Source organism: Ambystoma mexicanum, chromosome 11 (genome assembly GCF_040938575.1).
Source record: "Ambystoma mexicanum isolate Mex_15411 chromosome 11, UKY_AmexF1_1, whole genome shotgun sequence".
NCBI lineage: Eukaryota > Metazoa > Chordata > Amphibia > Caudata > Ambystomatidae > Ambystoma > Ambystoma mexicanum.
This window is the reverse complement of record NC_090934.1, coordinates 292071582-292092125: the sequence shown is the minus strand read 5'-3', so window position 1 is coordinate 292092125 and position 20544 is coordinate 292071582. Positions and strand designations below refer to the sequence as shown.

Here is a 20544-nt window from a genome sequence, read left to right as displayed (position 1 = left end):
CTCCAAGTCCTCTATGCATTACTCCATATGCTGAGGTTCAGAATTATCCAGGCAGAGGCTGTCTGGCTCAAAACTGCGGAGCTAGACAGCCCTGCCCACACCTTGGCAGCTTCCCACACTTCCTCTCAGGCGGGCAGTGCTCCCCCTCCCCAGGTACTCCCTCGAGGGCGAGGGGCGAGCCCCTGCCTCAGTAAGGAGTGGCACACGGCTCCTTGTTAAGTCTTCAGGGCCGAGACTGCCGCCCGCCACTCTGCTCTCTGTCTCCAAAGCATCCACAACCATGAAGGGGATTCTCTCAGGCTGCCTGCTCGCTGGCGTGCTGCTGCTTCTGCAGGACCCTGCAGTGCACGGAGCACCCCCTCAGCCAAGAGGTGAGGACCCCCAGCTGCTGCTGCAGACCTGGGACGGCTTGTGACATTATGGTGGGATTGCTTATTTCACGTTGACGTTTTCCTGTGTTCATACTATGGGTGGTGATCACACTTCTAATCATTTCGGTATTTTAAAAGATTGTAGCAAAGCGGGTAAATGCATCTGCTGCAACGTGCAGGACACTAGTTCTAATCTGACCATGGATGTTCATCATTTTTGAGGAGAGGAACACAATCTACGAAAAGTGATGCCTTTTATGTACAGCACTACACATTCACAATACTTTGGGCACACGCACTATTTAAAATGCCTGCTTGTGCTACACTCGGGATGGTTTTAGTGGACAGCTTTCACTGGAGTTATCCCGCAGTATATCCCCAAATTAAGAGTTGTGGTCTCCTGCATCAGACCATGGGAGTTAGTCTCAGCGCCTCCAGTGATGCTCTGTGTGACCTTGGGGGAGTCGTTTCATCGTTTTGTTTGCTGAAAGCTAGCGCTATATACCCAACTAGAGGCGGTGCAATGGTTTACACAGAGATGCACATTTCAAATTGAGCAGCCGAAAAATGAATGAATGTTATGGCGGAGACTTGAGATGTAATTTAGGGTTAAGTAAAACAGTTTTAATCGCGTGTGATTGGTTGTAACTGTTTCAAGATTCTGCGATACATTCAGTCGGTTTTGTTGGGATGTTAAGCAGAATCCAAAGATCCTGGCTACTTGAAGAAACTAGTGAATGGATGAATGAGGCGTACATGAAGCTTAGAGCTTACTTCCTTCATGCCAGGTTTCAGTGGTTTATCTAGTCCTGTTTTTACGTTTCAATCTTCTTCTTGTTGACTTGCACCTAAAATGGCAAAACCAAAACTACAAGGGGAAAATGGAAACATGAAAATGGGACTAGGCGAGTTACAACTGAAATGGGACAACTTGAAACCTCTGCTGGTGCAGCATTGCGACCTGTTCCCCTCTTAACTCTGCACCTGAGAGTACAAGTGGCGCTGGCATGAGGTGGCAGAAGAAGAAGGTTTGCAGTCATTTCTTTGCATGGTTTTGTAGATGCAGACAGCCTGGATCATAATCCCTGCCCCTAAACTGTGAAGCACCACCACCCTTTGAGTTGCGGTGATGGAACCATCATGTACTGTGTTTGTTTGAATCCATCATAAGCGGTTCTCCCTGTATCCTTGGCGATCAGATGGCCCCTTTCACCGAGAGATGAATGTTCCAGTCTGGAGGATTCATTTGCAGAATGCACTTGCTTGTCAAATGAGGACTCTGGTCTTGGACCGTCTGAAGGTCAAGACTTAGGTTTCTGGACAGTGAGGTCCATATCCCCAGATGCCCAGATGCCCGGATGCGGTTGCACTGGATGGTGCTTCCACACTTGATCTCTCTCGACTATTCCCTGATTGTGTCAGGATGGCGTCAAGTCAATCACTGGTTCTACGGGTGTGGACCAATACTCTGCAGCATTAAGGCCATAGTCATGCAGTGATGTCAGGCACATCCCTTCCTGCGCTCTTTCAGGTCATGTAGGCACCTGTTGCCAGAGTGGCAGTTTACCCAGTGCTCTGCCTGGGAGCCCAGGGGCACGCCATTACAGTAGCTGAAACATGTTTGGCAAACTACAGATTTGCTATTCCCTGTTAAGTGTCGAGTCGTTAAGATGGAATGTCACTGAGATGTAGGTGTGCTAGAGGACGGGTATCACGCATATATACATGTGCTGGGTTATGAGGATCAAAGATCAAGGTGCTGATGTCTGAGCATCACAGAGGTGTTTGTGTTGAGCATCAAATAGGCGTGTGTTGGATTTTGAGCATTGCATATCTACACTGATGTCTGAGTATCACAGACGTATGTTTACGGATATCTGAGCATCACATATGTGTTTTGGTGTGCAGGTATCACAGCTGTGTGTTTATATTCTGAGGTATGAGGATCACAGATGTGGGTTCTGATGTCTAAGCATCAGAGTTGTGTATATGTGTGTGTGTAGTGTTGGAAGCATCACATAGGTCTGTGTTGGGGGCTGCACACCACAACGGGGTGGTTGTGTTCTGGGGTTTGCATATCAAGAGGTGTGTATGTGGTGGAGTATGAATATCACAGATGTGTGGATGTGTTGTGGTCCGAGTATTCCAGCTGTGCAATCGTTCTAGGGGTATGAGTAGTAGCGACGCGCTGATGACTAGGACCTGAATAGCAAAGGGGTGTGGATTTGCTGGAAGCCCGACTGCTTTGATCATCAATTAGATGTGGGGCTGCCATGAATCTCAGTATCCCAGCTGTGTGAATGTGCTGTGGGTCTCAGTATAACAGGAGTATTCATGTGTCTAACGGTCTGAGTATCACTCGTGTGTGGATGTGCTGGGGTCTAAGTATCAGCTGTGCATGGATGTCCAGTTTTTCTCTCAAATGTGTGTCGATGTCCAGAGGATCTAAGTATCAGTAGTGTGTTGATGTGCTGGGGGTCTCAGCATCACAGGTGAGTGATGCGCTGGGCATCTTGAGTACCACAATTGTATTGATGACCTGGGATCTGCGTATCAAAGGTATGGATATGCTGTCGGTCTGGCTATCACTGAGGTGTGGATGTGTATTACGTCACAGTATAAAATACTTTGGCTATTGTTGGGTAGCATGAAACGTGTGCAGATGTGCTGAGGAACTGAGTATTATAAGTATGTTGATGTTTGGTTCAGAGCATCACAGGTGAGTGACTTGGCAGGAGTTCTGAGTATCACAGTTGTTTGGATGAACTGGGTTCTTCGTATGAAAGTTCTGTATGTGCTTTTGGCCTATCTCTTAGGTGGGCATGTGTAGGAGGTCTGAGTATCACAGAGGTGTGAACATGCAGGGGTTCTGAGTATTGTGTGGATGTGCTGATCTTCTGAGTATTTATTTATCTACTTAAATGTATTACCTCCTTACACTGATTAGCTGTGCATGACTTACACAAATAGAACACATTTCAAAAATAGATCAAATGTCATCAACATGAAGAAACGCTCTTCACAATCACAGGAGGAAAGACGATGGGGTTTGATAAAAGAACGAAACAAAGCAAGAGCATGGGCACAACTAAGGAGGGGCGGGGGGAAGAGAATTCCAGAATCTGGGAGTAATCGGGAATACGACAAAAATGGTCTGAGCATAGGGAGGACTGGGAACAGCTAACAAATATGAGAGAGTAAGGAGCGAGAAGGAAAGTAAACAAAAACCATGGAGTATCATACATGTCCGTACTGTGTGCTGTGGCTCTGAGCGTTAGAGATGGGCATGTGTGTTGGAGATCTGAGCATCAGAGGTGTCTGGGTGTGCTGTGGTAAGTGCTGGAGATCTCCGTACTGTGTGCTGTGGCTCTGAGCGTTAGAGATGGGCTTGTGTGTTCGAGATCTGAGCATCAGAGGTGTCTGGGTGTGCTGTGGTAAGTGCTGGAGATCTCCGTACTGTGTGCTGTGGCTCTGAGTGTTAGAGATTGGCTTGTGTGTTCGAGATCTGAGCATCAGAGGTGTCTGGGTGTGCTGTGGTAAGTGCTGGAGATCTCTGCTCTGTGTGCTGTGGCTCTGAGTGTTAGAGATGGGCATGTGTGTTGGAGATCTGAGCATCAGAGGTGTCTGGGTGTGCTGTGGTAAGTGCTGGAGATCTCCGTACTGTGTGTTGTGGCTCTTAGTGTTAGAGATGTGCATGTGTGTTAGATATCTGAGCATCAGAGGTGTCTGGGTGTGCTGTGGTAAGTGCTGGAGATCTCCGTACTGTGTGCTGTGGCTCTGAGCGTTAGAGATGGGCTTGTGTGTTCGAGATCTGAGCATCAGAGGTGTCTGGGTGTGCTGTGGTAAGTGCTGGAGATCTCCGTACTGTGTGCTGTGGCTCTTAGTGTTAGAGATGTGCATGTGTGTTAGATATCTGAGCATCAGAGGTGTCTGGGTGTGCTGTGGTAAGTGCTGGAGATCTCCGTACTGTGTGCTGTGGCTCTAAGTGTTAGAGATGGGCATGTGTGTTAGATATCTGAGCATCAGAGGTGTCTGGGTGTGCTGTGGTAAGTGCTGGAGATCTCCGTACTGTGTGCTGTGGCTCTTAGTGTTAGAGATGTGCATGTGTGTTAGATATCTGAGCATCAGAGGTGTCTGGGTGTGCTGTGGTAAGTGCTGGAGATCTCCGTACTGTGTGCTGTGGCTCTGAGTGTTAGAGATGGGCTTGTGTGTTGGAGATCTGAGTATCAGAGGTGTCTGGGTGTGCTGTGGTAAGTGCTGGAGATCTCCGCTCTGTGTGTTGTGGCTCTGAGTGTTAGAGATGTGCATGTGTGTTGGAGATCTGAGTATCAGAGGTGCGTGGATGTGCTGTGGTAAGTGCTGGAGATCTCCGTACTGTGTGCTGTGGCTCTTAGTGTTAGAGATGTGCATGTGTGTTAGATATCTGAGCATCAGAGGTGTCTGGGTGTGCTGTGGTAAGTGCTGGAGATCTCCGTACTGTGTGCTGTGGCTCTTAGTGTTAGAGATGGGCATGTGTGTTAGATATCTGAGCATCAGAGGTGTCTGGGTGTGCTGTGGTAAGTGCTGGAGATCTCCGCTCTGTGTGCTGTGGCTGTGAGTGTTAGAGATGTGCATGTGTGTTGGAGATCTGAGTATCAGAGGTGCGTGGATGTGCTGTGGTAAGTGCTGGAGATCTCCGTACTGTGTGCTGTGGCTCTGAGTGTTAGAGATGTGCATGTGTGTTAGATATCTGAGCATCAGAGGTGTCTGGGTGTGCTGTGGTAAGTGCTGGAGATCTCAGCTCTGTGTGCTGTGGCTCTAAGTGTTAGAGATGGGCATGTGTGTTAGATATCTGAGCATCAGAGGTGTCTGGGTGTGCTGTGGTAAGTGCTGGAGATCTCCGTACTGTGTGCTGTGGCTCTTAGTGTTAGAGATGTGCATGTGTGTTAGATATCTGAGCATCAGAGGTGTCTGGGTGTGCTGTGGTAAGTGCTGGAGATCTCCGTACTGTGTGCTGTGGCTCTGAGTGTTAGAGATGGGCTTGTGTGTTGGAGATCTGAGTATCAGAGGTGTCTGGGTGTGCTGTGGTAAGTGCTGGAGATCTCCGCTCTGTGTGTTGTGGCTCTGAGTGTTAGAGATGTGCATGTGTGTTGGAGATCTGAGTATCAGAGGTGCGTGGATGTGCTGTGGTAAGTGCTGGAGATCTCCGTACTGTGTGCTGTGGCTCTTAGTGTTAGAGATGTGCATGTGTGTTAGATATCTGAGCATCAGAGGTGTCTGGGTGTGCTGTGGTAAGTGCTGGAGATCTCCGTACTGTGTGCTGTGGCTCTTAGTGTTAGAGATGTGCATGTGTGTTAGATATCTGAGCATCAGAGGTGTCTGGGTGTGCTGTGGTAAGTGCTGGAGATCTCCGCTCTGTGTGCTGTGGCTGTGAGTGTTAGAGATGTGCATGTGTGTTGGAGATCTGAGTATCAGAGGTGCGTGGATGTGCTGTGGTAAGTGCTGGAGATCTCCGTACTGTGTGCTGTGGCTCTGAGTGTTAGAGATGTGCATGTGTGTTAGATATCTGAGCATCAGAGGTGTCTGGGTGTGCTGTGGTAAGTGCTGGAGATCTCCGCTCTGTGTGCTGTGGCTGTGAGTGTTAGAGATGTGCATGTGTGTTGGAGATCTGAGTATCAGAGGTGCGTGGATGTGCTGTGGTAAGTGCTGGAGATTTGAATATCACAGTGGTCTTGATGTACGGGGATCTGGGGCGTGGATAGCATAATTATCATGCAGGTGTGAATGTGTGACAGGCCAGCGCATCACTGAGGTGTGAAAGTGTGGATGTGCAGGAGCTCTGAGTATTAGAAAGATGTGGATGCGGAGGAAGCCTGAACATTGCAGCAGCGTGGATGTGCAGGAGCTCTGAGTATTAGAAAGATGTGGATGCGGAGGAAGCCTGAATATTGCAGCAGCGTGGATGTGCAGGAGCTCTGAGTATTAGAAAGATGTGGATGCGGAGTAGGCCTGAACGGTATCCAGTGAATAAGTCGAAAACATTATGTCGAAAGACGTAATGTTGAAAAAAAAAGTCGAAAAAAAATCAAATGTTTTCTTATTTTATTTACATGTTTTTTATGGGTTCCAGAGGTAAAAAAAAAGGGGTCTAACAAAAAAAACATGACAAAAAAGGTGGATTGGGGGGAAGCCCCCCATTTCGAACAAAAAGCAAGCAAAAAAAGAAATTCGACTTTTCTTTTCGACTTTTTTTTTAGACCTTATGACTTTCGACATTATGTCATTCGACTTTATCACTATAAACCGGCCTGAACATTGCAGCGGCGTGGATGTGCAGGAGCTCTGAGTATTAGAAAAATGTGGATGCACAGGAGGCCTGAACATTGCAGCGGTGTGGATGTGCAGGAGCTCTGAGTATTAGAAAGATGTGGATGCACAGGAGGCCTGAACATTGCAGCAGCGTGGATGTGCAGGAGCTCTGAGTATTAGAAAGATGTGGATGCGGAGGAAGCCTGAACATTGCAGCAGCGTGGATGTGCAGGAGCTCTGAGTATTAGAAAGATGTGGATGCGGAGGAAGCCTGAATATTGCAGCAGCGTGGATGTGCAGGAGCTCTGAGTATTAGAAAGATGTGGATGCGGAGGAAGCCTGAATATTGCAGCGGCGTGGATGTGTGCAGGAGCTCTGAATGCAAGAATGATGCAGATGTGCTTGAAGTCTGAGTAACACAGACGTGTGGGTACGAGGGAGCTCTAAGTTTAACTGCAGTTGTGCATGTGCTTGGGGTCGGGAATCACACAGCTGTGTTTGGAATGGATGAAGGGTGATGGCAACGCTGTAGATGGGCTGGGGTCTCAGTATGTCAGAGGTGTGGGGGTCCTATGATCTGATTGTCACCGAGGTTTGTGATGTCTGAAGGAACGAGACTCAGAACGCTGTGGATGGATTGCAATCTGAGTTTTTCAGAGGTGAGGGTTTGCACAGGGGTCCCACTATCAGAGAGGTGTGGATGTGCTTGAGGTGTGAGCGTCACATAGGTGTGGATGTGCAAGAGGAGAGGAAGTGATTGAGGGCTTGAGCAAAACAGAGGTGTGGTTGGGCTGGTGGAGCGAGATCCAAAGCATGGAGGGATAAAATGGTGTCGCAGTATGTCTCAGGTGAGGCTTGGCTGTGCTCGAAGTGTCACAGAGGTGTGGGATGTCTGAAGTTGGAGAGTCACAGAGCTGTGGATGAACTGTTATGTATTTCATTGATGTGTATGCTCAGGGGTCCCTGCATCAGAGAGGTGTGCACGTGCTTGAAGTATGAGTATCACAGTAGAGTGGTCTCAGCATCCAAGAGAAGTGGACGTGCTTTCGGTATGAGTATCACAGTAGAGTGGTCTTAGTATCCAAGAGGAGTGGACATGCTTTCGGTATAAGTAGCACAGCATAGTGGTTTGTGTATCTGAGAAGTGTGGATGTGCTTGAGGTATGAGTATCACAGTAGAGTGGTCTGAGTATCCAAGAGGAATGGACGTGCTTGCAGTATGAGTATCACAGTAGAGTGGCCTCAGTATCCGAGAGGCGTGGACATGTTTGCAATATGAGTATCACAGTAGAGTGGTCTGAGTATTCGAGAGGGGCGGATGTGCTTGAGATATGAGTATCACAGTAGAGTGGTCTGAGTATCCGTGAGGTGCAGACATGCTTACTGTATGAGTATCACAGTAGAGTGGTCTGAGTATTCGGGAGGTGTGGACGTGCTTGTGGTATGAGCATCACAGTAGAGTGGTCTAAGTATCCGAGAGGAGTGGACGTGCTTGCGGTATGAGTATCAAAGTAGAGTGGTCTGAGTATTCGAGAGGTGTGGATGTGCTTGAGGTATGAGTAGCACAGTAGAGTGGTTTGAGCATCTGGGATGTGTGTACGTGCTTGAGGTATGAGTATCACAGTAGAGTGGTCACAGAATCCGAGAGGAGTGGACGTGCTTGAAGTATTAGTATCACAGTAGAGTAGTCTGAGTATCCGAGAGGAGTGGACGTGCTTGAGGTATTAGTATCACAGTAGAGTGGTCTGAGTATTTGACAGGTGTGGACGTGCTTGCGGTATAAGTATCACAGTAGGGTGGTCTCAATTTCCAAGAGGAGTGGACGTGCTTCAGGTATTAGTATCACAGTAGAGTTGTCTGAGTATCCGCGAGGTGTGGATGTGCTTGAGGTATTAGTATCACAGTAGAGTGGTTGAGTATCCAAGAGGTGTGGACGTGCTTGTGGTAGAGTATCACAGTAAAGTGGCCTCAATATCCAAGAGGAGTGGACGTGTTTGAGGTATGAGTATCACAGTAGAGTAGTCTGAGTATCGCAGAGGAGTGGACGTGCTTGAGGTATTAGTATCACAGCAGAGTGGTTTGAGGATCTGGGATGTGTGGACGTGCTTGAGGTATGAATATCACAGTAGAGTGGTCTGAGTATCGGAGAGGTGTGGACGTGCTTGTGGTATGGGTATCACAGTACAGTGGTCTGAGTGTCCGAGAAGTGTGGTCGTGCTTCAGGTATGAGTATCACAGTAGAGTGGTCTGAGTATTCAAGGGGTGTCGACGTGGTTGTGGTGTGAGTATCACAGTAGAGTGGTCTCAGTATCTGTGAGGAGTGGACATGCTTGAAGTATTAGTATCACAGTAGTGTTCTGAGTATCTGAGAGGTGCAGACGTGCTTGCGGTATGAGTATTACAGTAGAGTGGTTTGAGTATCTGAGCAGTGTGGACGTGCTTGAGGTATTAGTATACAGTAGAGTGGTCTGAGTATCCGAGAGGTGTGGACGTGCTTTCGGTATGAGTATCACAGTAGAGTGGTTTGAGCATCTGGGATGTGTGTACGTGCTTGAGGTATGAGTATCACAGTAGAGTGGTCACAGAATCCGAGAGGAGTGGACGTGCTTGAAGTATTAGTATCACAGTAGAGTAGTCTGAGTATCCGAGAGGAGTGGACGTGCTTGAGGTATTAGTATCACAGTAGAGTGGTCTGAGTATTTGACAGGTGTGGACGTGCTTGCGGTATAAGTATCACAGTAGGGTGGTCTCAATTTCCAAGAGGAGTGGACGTGCTTCAGGTATTAGTATCACAGTAGAGTTGTCTGAGTATCCGCGAGGTGTGGATGTGCTTGAGGTATTAGTATCACAGTAGAGTGGTTGAGTATCCAAGAGGTGTGGACGTGCTTGTGGTAGAGTATCACAGTAAAGTGGTCTCAATATCCAAGAGGAGTGGACGTGTTTGAGGTATGAGTATCACAGTAGAGTAGTCTGAGTATCGCAGAGGAGTGGACGTGCTTGAGGTATTAGTATCACAGCAGAGTGGTTTGAGGATCTGGGATGTGTGGACGTGCTTGAGGTATGAATATCACAGTAGAGTGGTCTGAGTATCGGAGAGGTGTGGACGTGCTTGTGGTATGAGTATCACAGTACAGTGGTCTGAGTGTCCGAGAAGTGTGGTCGTGCTTCAGGTATGAGTATCACAGTAGAGTGGTCTGAGTATTCAAGGGGTGTCGACGTGGTTGTGGTGTGAGTATCACAGTAGAGTGGTCTCAGTATCTGTGAGGAGTGGACATGCTTGAAGTATTAGTATCACAGTAGTGTTCTGAGTATCTGAGAGGTGCAGACGTGCTTGCGGTATGAGTATTACAGTAGAGTGGTTTGAGTATCTGAGCAGTGTGGACGTGCTTGAGGTATTAGTATACAGTAGAGTGGTCTGAGTATTCGAGAGGTGTGGACGTGCTTTCGGTATGAGTATCACAGTAGAGTGGTCTGAGTATCTGAGATGTGTGGACGTGCTTGCGGTATGAATGCACACGTTTCCATGAATCAGGCCCATAATTGTCAAGTACAAAGATGTGTGTCCTTTCTTATACTCCTAATATGCTCTTTGATTTTATGAGAAGTATCTAGGAAGACTAATAATTGATGCCATGTGTCCCCTTCATCTCTCTCATAGGTGCATTTTGAAAGAGTGCAGTATGTGTCTACCTGCTGTACATTTTGGAATGATAACTATTATCAATAATTAATATAGTTTTTCTAGGTTTTGAAAATGTGCCTTGCTGAATAAGACACGTGTAATGTTCTTATTATGACACGTGTAATGTTCTTATTATGAATACAACATATACTGGAAGCGATAATTAGAAATTAAGATTGTAGAATTTGAAAAACGCGAGTTTATAATGTTAGCACAATAAAATAATTTACTTGTACTTCTTTTGCCAAGAATAGGCACCGTTTTGTATCTCAAAGTGCCCTCCCTCCAAGTAAAGGGTCAGATTAAATCCAATGATCTGGTTCTTTGGTGAGCAGCAAGGCAATGTTTAATTTAGCATGTTTGCTACTGATTGCTTGGTGATGCTGCAGGACCAACACATGTTTTACTTTGTGAAAACACACTAATAATTTGCACACAAAAAAAGAGAAAATAACGAAGGCAATTGAAGTCCAGAGAGACATACAGAGATAGAGAGATACACAGACACAGAGACAAAGATTGAGAGACAGATGGTGAGCAAAAGATAAAGAGAAACAGATTGAGACACATGGAGAGCGAGCAAGAAAGAAAGAGACAGCGGAGATAGAGAGAAAGAGACATAGAATGAGAGCTGGATCGGCCTATGTTACCCCAAGCACAGCTAGTTTTCTCAAGCTGCAGCATAGGTAAGCATTTCCACACAGCATCTCCTCACATGCCATGCCTAAAAATAAACCGTCCTGTTCTCGTCCAAGACCTATGTGAAATGAGGTTGTTGGTGCCGACCAAACAACCCGTTGACACCAATGGGGCACATGAAGTCATTTTTATTGGCTTGTGTATCAGCGGGTGGATTACTGACTGCTGGCTCTCATAACACTTGGCAGAGTAGATACTGGGGATCTTATGTCTCACTGCAGCGTGATGCTACTCCCCAGACATGCACTTTTGGTCATTTCTCGGACTCGCTCCCTTTTCTGCAGATTAGAAACCCGCACTCTTGATTGACCAAGATTACATTGACCTTATTGCTTTGTAAACCTGGCGTCCATTTTGACAAGCATTTTGATTCTGGATTCCTTCTGCCATTGCCATTGCTCTGGCTTCAGGTTTGTACGAATCACAGCTGTTCACTAGTTTATCCATTTTTCATTCCCTAACTTTTGTTGCACTTACTGATAGCACATATTTTGTGTGTTTGGTGCAGATGATTTTTATTTAAAGGTCGGGTACTTAAACCTTCACCATCTAGCTAAAATATTTCTAAAAATGTGGCTGTGAGATCAGAGAAAAAAGATGTCAGTGAAACTCCGCCTGTATAGATTTAGCTCTAATTATTTAGATAGAGGACACATTGCGCTCCCTTTATGAGTGTTCCATACTGAGATTGGGCATTTGGGTCAATTAAGTGATCTCCCTAGACAAAAGTCAAGTTTGAATTCCCGCATGGCCTCAAGTGGAGGGTACACGCGGGTGGACTGAGTCCCCCCATTTTTTCAGAGGACACCTTGATATGCTAATTTCTGTCAACACCACATTGAATTGGTTTGTTAATGAGTCCCCCACTTATTCTTTTTAGGACTTCACCCCTACCTGCATCCTTTGAGGTCGATAAAAAAGTACCCTTAAAATGGGTAATACTAAAATCTATTTTTACAGCTCTTAGAAGCGATTGAAATCTGGCAGGAAGTGTTTTGTCAAAACTGTATATTACAGACTACCGTTTTGAACCAGCCCTTGATTATTTCAAGGTCGATATTTTGAGTACCATTCAGTAATAGTTATACCTAATACCTCTATTTCTCTCAGCCTCTCATTCCTTCTCCACCGGCCCCACCCTCATTGCCGCCCTCTTGTAAAGGGTATCCATCCATTCCCTGGGCTCCAGAGAAGAAGGCTGGGAGAGAGTTGGGATGACACTTGCCAGCTGGAAGACGAATGTTGGCAGTATGGGGAGCTGCAGTGGCTGCAGTCCTTGCTTACAGTGCAGGCAAAGGAGCATAGACATGGCTGCAGCATAGCACGTTATAGACAACCCTGCTTTCTGCAGTCCCTCATTCATTCGGATGGAACGGCTGCCCAGAGGATTAGAGGGTCAGTCCTCATACACAGCGCTTACAGTGCAGACTGTAAGCGCTGTGTATGAGGACTGAACCTCTAATCCTCTGGGCAGCCGTTCCTTCCTTCCCCATCCCCCAGATTCCAGCGGTGTACATGGGGTCCTGAAAGCACAGCACTGTAACCTCTTTCTAGAATGTTTTTGCAGGTTCCCAGGTACAGTACCAGAGTCTTGGGAGATGAAAGGCTGACTTTGTCTTATCAGAAGTTAACCCTTTCACCACGCAATGTGTTTAGTTGAAAATACGGTCTGTTGTAGACAGTGATGTAGGTTTTTTTGGGCAGACAAACTGGCTTACAGCTGGTGTAGTCCATCAGCTACACGTGTTCCTTCTTCCAGGTAAATAGTCAGAACTTAGGCGACACACGAAATTAACCACAACACTGCACAAAGCGGCAGTTCATTTAATCAAGACTGTGTCGAGGGAGCACGTGAAGTGCAACGTTTTCATTTACGTTATTAAATTTAAAAAAGTGTATTAAAATATTTTGAAACAAATCACTACTACCAGCGTCGTTTCATGCTCAGGACATCATGTAATTCCTCATGGACAACCCCTGACGTTAGTTCCCAAATGACGGATCACTCTATTGTGTCAGTGAAACAGTCATTGGCAAAGCCAGTAGGTTTTGGCTGTCCTATCTCAAGTGCAGACCCAAATGCCCAACAATGCCATCATACGCCTGCATAGTCACCATATGCTCAGACATTACCCCACACGTGCAGATACAGCCATCATTTGCTAAGCAAGTAAGGAAGAAAGACGCAGAGTGAGTGAAATGGTAAAAATACTGGCTCATCCTAGATTGTTTTATCATCTTGTTATCTTTGGTCAAAACAGTTTTAACAGATCTAAGTGTAGATTATGCATGCCTTGAGAGGTTTTCCTCTGGCAACTTTTGGCAAACTCTGGCAAAGAATCTGGTTCATCTAGACCTGCCTATCCCTGAGTCGGCGACAAGGTTTTGTGGGAAAAGAATGAGGTGTTGGTGGTAGGCCCTTCCACGGCTTCCTCTTTCTTGACCGCTGACTTCTGGCCTCCCTCTCTTGGCCCTTTTAGGACACCTGTTACCATTGTCAAAGATCTGGGGGTGAAGCCCTCTTCCTCCCTCTCGATGGAACCCCAGGTCAGTGCTGGCTAACCAGCTTACATCCTACAGCGCCTTCAGGCTCTCCAAAACTCTGCTGCATGTCTGGCCACCTGCACTCCCCGTTCTCACATCTCCCCTATTTTGATCCAACTACATTGGCTCCAGGCGATCAAAGGCATTCACTTTAAATTCCTGTGCTTGTTCCACCATGCTTTTTATGGACTAGGTGCTGGATATTTACTATCCGCCCAAGACTGCTAACATCAGCTTACTGCCCTACTTGCACTTTGACCTACTCGGCATCCCTTATTAACTATCCTGTAAATCACTGCCTTATCGATATTCATTTGAATGTATATGTTGTAAATTTTGTAAATCTTCCTGTAATAATCTTGTAATACTCTGTCACATTGCCTTGTCATGCTTTCATCTTGTTGTAACTAAGTTAAGCGCCCGGATGCCCCTGGGCCTGGTGCGCTATAGAAATAAATAAAATACTAAATACTAAATACAGGCAAAATGTCGGCCATATGTCCCAAGACGGGCATTGCGCTCTGCCGATACCTGCCTTCTGTCTATCCCCTGTGGTGAAGTGTTGCCAGATTCAGGGTCGTTCTTTTTCTGTGATAGCGGCAAGCCTTTGGAGCGCCCTACCACGTTCTCTTAGATCTGCAGTCAACCATCTCATTTTCCGCAAGACCTTAAAGACCTATGTCTGCTAATTGGTTCCTCATCCATCATCCTGCTGGGAGCGTCAAGATGCCCCTGGGTGAACAACGTGCTTTACAAATGCTTCTCAAATCAAATCAAACTTATAAGAATTCTATGAAAAAGCGACAGGGACGTACCTATTAAAGTTTTACTATTTCCAGGTATGATATTGTTTAACAACAGTTCCAAACTCTTTCAATTCATAATAGTTCTGAGTAAAAGATAAACAAAGGTACAGTGACCTCAATGTTTAAAAAATAGCAACATGTCCAACTGAAGGAGGGAGGTTCTGATTTTGTAATGCAGCATCATTTTGTCATATGCATCTGTGATCACCTGTACAGGCTCTGGGAGATGGTGATAATGAACCCCAAAGTGGACAATAAATGAGTACAGCCTTAAATACACAACACAATTAAAAGGCACCAAAAATGAATACTCAAAGGATACATAGAACCAAGAAATACATTATTTTCTCCTGCCATGAAGGTTCTGTTTTTTTGTTTTAAGACAAACAAAATAGATGCCTAATCTGCTGAATATGTGCTTTGTCACGTGCACAGTATATTGCCTCAAGATCTGTCCCTTTAAGCAGATCAAGCTCTCGATTCAGTCCACACCCACACAGCCAGCTATAAAGATATTACACAGTGTTCTACTGCTTACCATCTCAACAGGATCAGAAGTGGATTATCGTTAAAGAGCCTAGCGGCTAAAATAAAGATGTCTGCTTTAACTACAGAGAGAAGAGTTACAGAACTGCTGAAGTGGTTATTAATAGTAGTGTAACTGTTACTGATACAAAATAAAAGTAGTGGGCTTCAGTTCACATTAATTCCAGCAGACTCCGACCACTGCCATTAATGACTCCCTGTGCCTGGTAAGTCACCGGCCTCATTCCGGGTTTGGAGCTAACCATGGAGTAATTAGCTCCAGGGTTGCCTCCGAAACCGTCCCAAATCCGGCATGGTGAATGGAGTAATAACCGGTCCATTCCAGGGTTGGAGGGACCGGTAATTCCCCATTCACCTTTTGCCCTTCCCCATTCCCATTTCTGCCCCATAGGGCTCAATGGGAATGGGGAAGGAGGTAATTACGGCACCGTAAATTACGGTACCGTAATTACCTCCGAAGTACCTTTGCGGGTCCCGTACTTAACTCCTGCTAAAAGCAGGAGGTAAGGAAGGACCCGCAAAGGGACCTCGGAATACGGAGGTAAGGGATTACCGGCATCGGCACCCTTACCGGTGCCCGTAATTCCTTACCTCCAACCTCGGAATGACCCCCCATATCTGAGTTACCCTCTGTGGGATGCTTTCATCATGTACAGCCTAGAATGCCCCAATAATGCCATTCCGAGCCTGATATAGACATCATGTGCAAGGGCTGGCCTCACATGTCTGTGTGCTGCCAAAGTATGCCAAATGCATCATCAGATGCTCCAGTATTGCCCACATATGACTGGATTAGTCACAGCAGGTTGAAATAGACATTATGATGATACGTTTCAATGATGCAGTGCGTTCTGTGGTTAATACAATCCTTCTGACAACAGACACGCATTACACTATGTGGAGCGGTAACTGATAACATCAGCAGCTCCCATCCCACTTACTTTTAATGTTACATCAGGGGGGTATTCTCGGGTACCATTCAGTTAAACCAAAAACGCCACAAAAAAAACGCCTTACCTTGACTAAAGGACAGTAAAAATGCTCTTACAATTGACAACAAACCGTAACACAAAACCGACACACACGTAGAGCAAAACACATAGGGCGCCTTCCATTGAACTGACAGGAGGGACAACCCACAGCAACGAAGGCACATGCAGAAGGCTCACCTTTCAATAAATCACACTGCCAGGACCGCAGAGCGTAGGGAATAAAGTCTGATGGGTATTCATACACATGTATCATCTAGCACTAGCCATGGTAAAACCTTTTTTGCTCCTGCACCAAAACTTAACAAGAATTGGCAAGTGCTCCAGATAAGATTTGGAAGTGGGAGTATTTTACCCCCTATTTTTTAAAGTTGGGAGTAACATTTTTTTTTTAGGGAGTAAAAATATAAATCCAATTTTCAATTGGGGCATTTTATAAGCAGGCAAAATGATGTTTACATTGGAAAACGGAAATGTTTTTGTAATAATCATTTCTTTGCACCTACTTATTCCTGCACATAACACGATACAGGCTTACTTACGGCTTCCCCTCAGGCAGTAACTGTGGCAGTAGTGAACTACTGATCCAAACACATCCATGGAGCTCTGTGGGTGAGAGCTGTTTTTTTTCTTGAGAGTGTTTTTACTCCCTATTTACATTTTTGGGGAGTATTTGCCTATTTTTAGGGACTAAAAGTGGCTGACACACCCCTTATTTGTAGGGCTGGGCGTGGGTGTGTAAGAGAACGCGAAGAAAGGAGAATAGAGAAAGGGAGGAAATGATTAATAGAGGGGGCAATCGATGATGAGCAAGAAGAATTATTAGTGAGAAAGGTTGAGAGCAAAAGGGTAAGAAATAAAGCGTGAGAGGAAGGAAGATAGGGGTAGAGAGTGGGAATGAGGAGGGTGAGTGGGTTGTAGGGAGAGTTGGGTGGGTGGTGGTAGAGGGAGTGGGGTTAAGGAGAGTGGAGGAGGTTGGGTAGGGGTAGAGAGAGTAGGGTTGGGTATGGTGGGGGTAGGGAGAGTGGAGGTAGGGTGGGTGTTGCGGGTTGAGAGATTGGGGCAGGGTGGGAGCGGGTAGAAAGTGGGGGTACGGTCGGTGGGGAAGAGAGTGGGGGTGGGTGCATGAGGTAGAGAGTGGGGGTAGGGTGGGTGGGGTAGAGAGTGGAGGTACTGTGTATCAGTGGGGGCCAAGAGAGTGGAGGGTGGATGAGGTAGAGCGAGTGGAGAGTGGGTGGTTATAGAGAGAATGGAAGACTCGGTGGGTGGGGTTAGAGAGAATGATGGAAGGGCTGGTTGGGGGGGTACAGAGAATGGTGGAAGGGTGGGTGGGTTTCCATAGATAGAATGGCTGAAGAGTGGGTGGGTGGGAGTAGAAAGAATGATGGAAGAATGGGTGGGTGGGTGTAGAGATAATGGTGCATGGGTGGGGGTAGAGAGAGTGAAAGTAGAGTGGGTGATGGTGGGTGAGGTTAGAGTGGGTGGCAGTGGGGTTGGTGGGTGATGATAGTAAGTTTGTTAAAAAAACCTGAAAAAAAGCAGCCTCGGGATGACTTGTGAAAAGTAGCCCAAAATAACCGAAACAAAACCTAACCAGCACATGCAATGAGGACGTGATGCGCTCAACCCACGGAGCTATCTTATCTCTGTAACAAAACCCTGCTGTTCCCAAACACCAGCACATAGCCTGCGGGCAGTAACACTGGTCAGGGCTTTCACACACATCGCTGCAGCAAGCGCTCAACCCACTGAGCTATCTCACCTCAGTAACAAAACCATGCTGTTCCCAAACCCCAGCACTTGACCTGCAGGCGGCAATCCTGGTCAGGGCTTTCACATAAATCACTGCAGCAAGTGCTGAACACACTGAGCTATCTTACCGCTTTAAACAACTCTGCTGTTCCCAAACACCCTTGCACATTCTCAAGGGTTTTGCACATTCCCAGCAATGCACACCCAGCTCTGCTTTGAACTAGGCACCACAGCTCTACATCACCTGCCTTTCTCATCTCAATTGGCAGTGCCTAACTCATGGTCTTTGGCTACCTAAACTACTCAGAAAAAGGAAGCAAAATTCACCCTCAGCTCACCATCAAGTGCCACTTGCATATGAGCCCTTGCTGCACAAAGAATAAGGTAGTGCAGTTGCCACAAGGAACCGACAAGTGGCCATCACCGCACCAGCATCCTTGCAGTGAAGCAGCAGCCAGCCGACCCTTCAAGCAAGCACGTTATGTGCTTTTCTAAGCCTTTGCAAAATGCCAGTCTGGCACATCTAGAGACAGTAACGGGACGAAGGCCTACTTTTCGCAACCTTTTATTCTTGTTTTTGTGAAAATGCTTTTTTATCTCCGAGCTGTCCCTTGGAATGTCAACATGTTTAAGTCCCCAAAATGAAAATGAGGTCACACACACACAAACATACACACGAAGTGGGGGGTATTCTTTAACTGGTTGCTACAGTGCATGAACCAATTTAGATTTTTAGGGATAGACACGGCTAGAGAGAAAAACCAGCAGAAGCTGCCACTTGGCCCACTTCACTGTCCTGCCTGATATCCGTGCTTACTGTACTAAAACTTGCATATATCCAGCAAGTGTGCAAGGTGTGTGTTCATGCTACTTGTGGCGAGCACTGCTGTGACAAAGGACATCTTTTTTTGCTGCCCATTATCTGGAGGAGGAGCTGGGGACAAGCAGAGACAGCACATTAAAATAAATACTTACTGCTGGCGTGGAGCATGCTCAGTTTGTAAGCTGTGTGTTAGTGTCCACTGGTCGCCTGGGCTGCTGGACGGCTGGGCTGCAGGGTATCAGGCACGAGATGATAATCAGATTCATTCCTTCTATTGAGCAACTGTCGCAAAGTATTAAGTACATGCTGAAACTTGTCCCTCACTTGTCGCCTGAAATCTGACATAGCACTTGGTCTGGGGCACATTGCTGGATATTGAGATAGTAATTGACACTCTATACTGTTCATCTTTGCTCTTGTGAAACCAGCAACCTGTTATACTCCTGCTCACCAGGTACACTTTGGATTAGAGGAACGCCTGCGGGCATTGGCCCTTGAGCTCCTATGTCACTGTTGGAAGTGGGGGGCAGCCTGTCCTTCTTGAGCCCACATACCTTTTGAACTGTTGGCTAAAGCGAGGGTCACTGTCTACTTGAAAGTAAATGCCATCTGATCTGCTGTAGGATACTAATTATATTAGCTTTGGTCATGTAGTTCAGAGCAATCTGTTATCTAGAGCAATGACATAGGATCTCTGGTGCGGCAGCTCCACCACTTCTCCCCATCCCAGATCTATCACGGATGAAGAGATGCTGGCTGCTATCACCTTATCCCTGCCACCCTTTCCCATAAAAAGGGTGCAGTGCTGGCTTTAACTCCATCTTTGCCAGCTAAGGGTAAAACATCTCAGAAACTGAGTAAGCAGTACCAAAACCTGATCACTTCTTTTGTATTGCCACTAGGTGAGCCATTGGTGAGTGATCCACCATTATACACACCTAAGGAAAAATGGTGCGCAGTTATAATGTCGACTGCAAAAAGTCGAATGACAAAAAAAATGTCATTTTTAATTTTACATTTTTTTTGCTTTCGTGCGTTTAAAAAAAGGGTTTAAAAAAAATAAATAAAAAAAAGAGGGGGTTGGGGGAACTCCCCCATTTCGAACAGAAAATTAAATAAAAAGGACATTCGAAACAGTATTCAACCTGAGGAAAACGCTGCTTTTCCCCAAAGGGAGTCTTTAGTCCTATCCATGGTGGATACTCTCCCTGACATATTGAATTTTTCAGTTACGACACAACATAATGGCCAATCTACCTCCGGTACAGTCTTTTTCTCCTCCTCGCCAGCACCTTCTCCCACTCCGCTTCCTCTGTGACAGTTATCAGCGATGATGCGTTGAATTGAGGATGGTAAAGGTGAGGCGAGAGATGGTCAGTTTACAGAGATAAATCAGGCCCTATGCATTTTGGTCTCCTTACATGAAGGCATACATCGAAAGACCAAAACCAACACGGCATTGCTTGAATCCCTGTTGTTCAAGTTTGAACATATGGATCTGCATGTCGGAGCAAGGGATTTTCTTTTCTCCAGGAAATTGGGCTCAACTGAAACAGTGCCTCTGAATGTAAATGGAACTACGGCACCGTCTACAAGGAACCTAGATTACAAGCGGTATGGGCTAACAATACTACTCCATCTGGACTAACTGAGAAGGCTTCCCAAGATCAACGTACCACTAAGGTGCCTGTAGGTGTGATTATTGCCACTTTGGCATCCCCTTCCTGCTCCGTGACAGAGCAGGCTCCCATTGGGCGATAGCTTCGGGTAATCTGTCCGGCACAGATGACAGCTAGGTGGAAGGCGGGGCGGATGAGGAATTTAACTTATCCACAAATAGGCAACCGGCTCTCTCCCTGAGTCATTTGACTTTAATATGCAGGAGGCCCCAGAGGATGAAACAGTGGAGGAAATTCTTAGCATGGGTTCGGTAAAGATGTTGGACCATCCAACACAAACCCGTTCGTGCAATAGACTTCACACTGCACTGAAAAAAAAACAAAAAACACGCCCTCCAAAAATGGGTAAAAAAAAGGAGCACGTA

At 46.3% G+C, this 20544-nt stretch overlaps 1 protein-coding gene across 1 annotated transcript in view; it reads left to right on the top strand.

The window, feature by feature from the left end:
• The first annotated feature begins 215 nt into the window (after positions 1-215).
• The window catches only part of MATN1 (matrilin 1), a 118636-nt gene continuing 98307 nt past the window's right edge, over positions 216-20544 (top strand). The window contains exon 1 of the mRNA XM_069623020.1: positions 216-371. Within this exon, the coding sequence (XP_069479121.1) occupies positions 281-371 (91 nt within the window). The 5' untranslated portion in view covers positions 216-280. The remainder of the gene's footprint in view (positions 372-20544) is intronic.